General features: G+C 45.3%; 1 protein-coding gene across 1 annotated transcript; it reads left to right on the plus strand.

Annotated features, from left to right (window-relative positions):
- Positions 1-2,540: 2,540 nt before the first annotated feature.
- Positions 2,541-4,371, plus strand: LOC124700418. Its single transcript, XM_047232551.1, has 4 exons — positions 2,541-2,770; positions 3,025-3,220; positions 3,322-3,408; positions 4,068-4,371. Exons 1-4 carry the CDS (start codon positions 2,541-2,543, stop codon positions 4,182-4,184), a joined length of 630 nt encoding a protein of 209 aa, XP_047088507.1. The 3' UTR covers positions 4,185-4,371.
- The last annotated feature ends 351 nt before the right edge of the window (positions 4,372-4,722 follow it).

Here is a 4,722-nt window from a genome sequence, read left to right on the forward strand (position 1 = left end):
CGTTGCGCCCGTTAGCGGCGCAACATGTAGGTCAAACCTTCAAGGATGCAGTGGAGGAGGGCAGGGTGGCGAGGCAGGGGCGGTGGCGGCGAGGGAATGTCTTGATTTCGTTTGAGAAGAAGATAAGAGCAAAGAGATGGTGGTAAGCTATGACCCACGACGCAGCTGGCGTATGCTGAATGCGAGCGCTGACTGTGTCAAATAGGAGCACTTGAAAAAGTCTATGTGAGTCAAGCTGGAGTGGGAAAGTTGATAGCATAAATGCAATTTTTTGCGCACTAAAACTCAAATTAATCTGGATTAACGCTGAATCTGATAGTGGGTACACACGATGAAGGCAATTTTGCTAAGGTGGACTAAGTCCCACTTGTCAGCCCAATTAAAAATATAAATATATTCTAAAAAAATTAAAATATCCAAAAACAAAAAAGGAGGCCACCAACCATCCCTCGCATCTCTCCTCCCAGCTGCCATGGTGCTCTCCTACACGCCGACGGTCGGCAGACCCTCCTCCCCGACGACGAGCGTTGTCGTAGCCACGCACGTTGACTAGCGCCGCCGTGGCCACGCGCCTATGACTCTCGCAGTCAACCAGCACTAGCGCCCCTCACAATCGATCCGCGCCACCGTGGCCCTTGTAGGGCATTTATGCCCCTAATCTTTATTTTGGTATTTGTGAATACAAGGTTAGAGAGGACTAAGTGTTTGCATCAAACTTATCTATAGGTTAAGTCCTTTCTCCTCTTTAGTGTTGGGTTATGGTGCGAAAAAAGGAAAAGAAGGTTGAAGTGACTCGAAGACGAAGTCAGGAATATCGTGACATGGTAGTTCTTCTTTTTCCGGTTTTGTTGAGGATTGAAACTTTTATTTGATATACTTGGCTCAAATAAATTTCTCTTGCTTTCCATAAAAAATCCTTGCCATTTCCATCTTTCTAGTCTTCTACTTCTTACACAAACTCCAAAAGGGAAAAAGCATTTTTCTCTTGTCTTTCTTTGGTTGCCTGCCTAGCCTTTTTGGCTCTCTCCCAAACCAGTGAAACTGGCCGGTCATATCGGGCCTCGGGGCGGTATGAGGGGGTGACTTGCTTTTTGGCCTCCTCCCAAACCAGTGAAATCGACCGGTCATATCGGGCCTCAGGCTGGTATGACCGGGTGCTTCACCTCTTTGATCTTTTTCGAACCAGTGGAACTGGCCGGTCATACTTAGCCTGGCCCTCCCCCTTTCGATCTTGCCCGAACCATTGAAACTGACCGGTATGATCGGGCTTGGAGCCGGTCATACCGGCCACCGTTGTCCTCCCCTTCTTCCTCTCTTCGCGCACACAGTCAGCCCGACCCTCTCCTTTTCCGACACGACTTTATTCAAAAACAGCTAGTTTTCTATAAATGGAAGGGGGCCAATTCGGTGGATCACTGCTTGATTCATTATTTTCTGAGATCCAAAACAAAGTTCTTCATCTCTACATGCTCTCTTGCAAACTTCTCCATCAATCTTTTGATCCAGAGAGATTCAACCAACGAATTTGAGAAAGGATCCACCCAATCGAAAGATCTATTCCTCCTTTCTCTTTCCACCGAATAAATTTGTGATTTTAGCCTTGTGTCAAGTTCAAGCTTCGATCTTGTTACTCTTGGAGGTTGAGGACTCCTAGACGGTAGCGGTCGCCGGGAGCAATCGCCTTGTGATTGCACGGAAAGTTTGTATGGGATTGGAGACCCCCCTAAGGTCTCCACTAGTGGATCGAGCTTCTACTACGTGGAAGAAGCTCACGGAGAAGACGGTGAGCCTTCGTGACATTCGGGTTCCTTTTTGGTAACCGCACCGTTCCAGCGGTGACTAGCTTCCCCTCAAGGAAGTGAACATCGGGATATATCGCCGTCTCCGCGTGCTTCGTTTATTTCTATCCTTTTACTTTACTTTGACAGCCTTCATGCTTGAAGTTGTTTATCGCATCATATATAGGTTGTCTCACCTAGTTTACATTAGACCAACTTTATTTATCCGCAAAAGCCTAAAATTACAAAAAAATAAATTCCGTAGAACCTATTCACTCCCTCTAGCTTACCGTCTCTATCATTTCAGCCCCCTAAGTTGTAGGCCAAGAAACAATGATACATTCGGATATTTGTTGGACCATTGGCAAAAAAGATCATTATATAGCGACTAAATAATAAATGTTGGAGACCGAGGTTAAATGATTTTTTTTTGCATATGTATTAAGACGCTCGGCCTGATTTCAAAATTGTCCAGAGTTTTTAATGTTATTTTCATTGCAAAATGATGAATCTCCTTCCATAACTTTCCAATTACGATTATCAGAATTGAAAGACATGAAAATTCTCGATTCTCAAAGAAATGTTACCAGTATCCAAAAACTCCCGAAATTCGTTCACATCGGACCGGAAGGCGGCTGGTGATGGCTTTTTTTTACAGCCGACCTTTTATACCTAGACTAGACTGGGGCTGGGTGAATGTAAAACCCGCTGTCCCCCTTCAAGCCCGCCGCCGCCGCAGCTCGCCGTCCCCAGCGAATAACCATGGCCGAGACGGTGGACTTCGCGAGCAGCGACGGGGAGGCTTGGCGTGCGGCGCTGGCCGCGTACGACCGCCGGATCGCGTCCCTGGACAAGCCCGACCTCCTAGAGGCGGACTCCTTCTACCGCCACGACCTCCCCCTTCTGCTGCGCCGCCGCGACCCGGACCCCTACCTCGCCAAGTCCGAGCTGGTTCAGCTACTCCAGTGGAAGCTCTCGCGCGGCAAGTGGAGGTCGGTACTTTCCTGCTCATAGTTTACTTTTTACCATTTTGCTTAGCACAACCGCATTTGAAGTTTTCTTGTAGTGTTACTGCTGAAATACAATTACAGATCTTGATGATAGCCTGGAATGTGACTGAATGTAGTATTGCCGTTATGATAAGATCTTGTTGCTTGGTTTATTTAGTTTGATCCATTTATTAGGCAGCGTGCTACTTTCCTACTTGCTGACCAACATCCAATCTTCACCGTGCTCTTGTTGCTAGGCCGAGGCTGATGGATTTCGTGAAAAGCTTGGGCGATGCAGTTGTAGAATCAGCGTCGCGCAAGGCATTTGCAGCGCTGCCTGACCTCAGCAAGGCCATCACCGAGCTCACCGTGCTCAAGGGCGTTGGCCCCGCCACTGCATCTGCGGTGCTCGCTGCCTATGCGCCTGATGTAGCGCCATTCATGTCGGACGAAGTGGGTTCTTCGTCTCTTCTCATTATTTTCTCTTTTGCATATTTACTTCTCTGGGCGAGATGATTCATTTCTTGATACTGCAAGCTTTTGTGGGTGTTCAGGCGATGGTAGCCGCCTTGGGTAATGCAAAGGAGTACACTCTGAAGCAGTACCTAGCATTCGCTGAGAAGTTGCAGGCTAAAGCGAAGGTATGCGCATTTGAGTTCATGTGTCTGTTAAAATGTTGCAGATGTAGCATTTGTATTCTTGGTTGTGGAGATTGAAGTGTTCTGCAGAATGGATATTCTGTGCTGCAGATATCTTTGATCACTCTCTATTCACCTAGACAAGCTTAAATTACAATCAAGAAGTAGCTGACTGGGGCATTATGCTTTAGTTCTAAAAGAGCTGATCTTAGGTAGCAGCTTGGAGTTGAACATAAACTGTATGTATATCTCTAATCATATTGCTTTAGAAGAAACCTTATTTATTTTATCAAAGTATAAAAATAGCACTTTGTTATTTAGTGACCTTTTTAAAATAATTGCATGAAAACAGTTGGACAACATGGATTTTCCCAGGAGATGCATATGCAGCTCAAATCCAATTACTTTAGTTGCATATGTATCTATTGAAAACATGGCTGTTTATCCTAGGCTCCAGCTGACACAATAGGGCAATGTGCTACTAAGTATTTATGGTGTGAAGCATGTTATACTTGCCGGCTGTAAAACTATTTGTTCTAATTCCCATCATAGGCTACAAATGTGATTTTCAAATGTAGCTTGTTGCCAAACACTGACTAAAACGAGCATTTGACATGTGGTACTTGATTGCCATTTGGTGACATCTTGTGTTTGTTTTGAAGGAGCTGAGCGTGGGAGGAGAAATTTTCACGCCTTCGGATGTTGAAAGAGCGCTGTGGAGCTCGGCAATCGCCTCCAAGCCAGTGAAGAAACCAGCAAGTGGCAAGAGAAAACGATGACTTGTGCTGTACTACTAGAGCTATAATCGTTTGCTGGTTATAGGCCTTAGATCGATCTTTGTAGGTTGTATGACATGTACTTGATGCATTTGGATCAGCCCAAAATATTTGTGAGGTGTGTGCCCCCCCTGAGCTTGGTATTTGGCTATCAGAGGATGGCTTGGTTTATCCGCCCAAGTTTCTCTTTTGGCTATCAGAGGGTGACCAGTGTAGTCGCCTGTAAAATTGTCATCAAATCCATAGAACTTGATTCAGAATTTTCTTAGACCTATTACAGTTAGCCCTCTACTTGAAACTCTTGGATGAATAGTAGTCTTGGAGATATTTTTTTTTTTCCAACCAGGCTTCCACCCCTTTCCATTGCATTTAACAGAAATATATTCTGAGAATTACAACAAAGAGAAAGTGGGTAGGGAAAAGGAAGGTTAGAAACAAAGTTCAGGAGGCAGTACCAACAACCAGGGGACAAAATAAAAAACCTGGTACCACCATCTAGAGTTTAGAAACAAAGTTCAGGAGGGACTACCAACAGTCAGGG

This window comes from Lolium rigidum, chromosome 3 (assembly GCF_022539505.1).
Source record: "Lolium rigidum isolate FL_2022 chromosome 3, APGP_CSIRO_Lrig_0.1, whole genome shotgun sequence".
Taxonomy (NCBI): Eukaryota; Viridiplantae; Streptophyta; class Magnoliopsida; order Poales; family Poaceae; genus Lolium; species Lolium rigidum.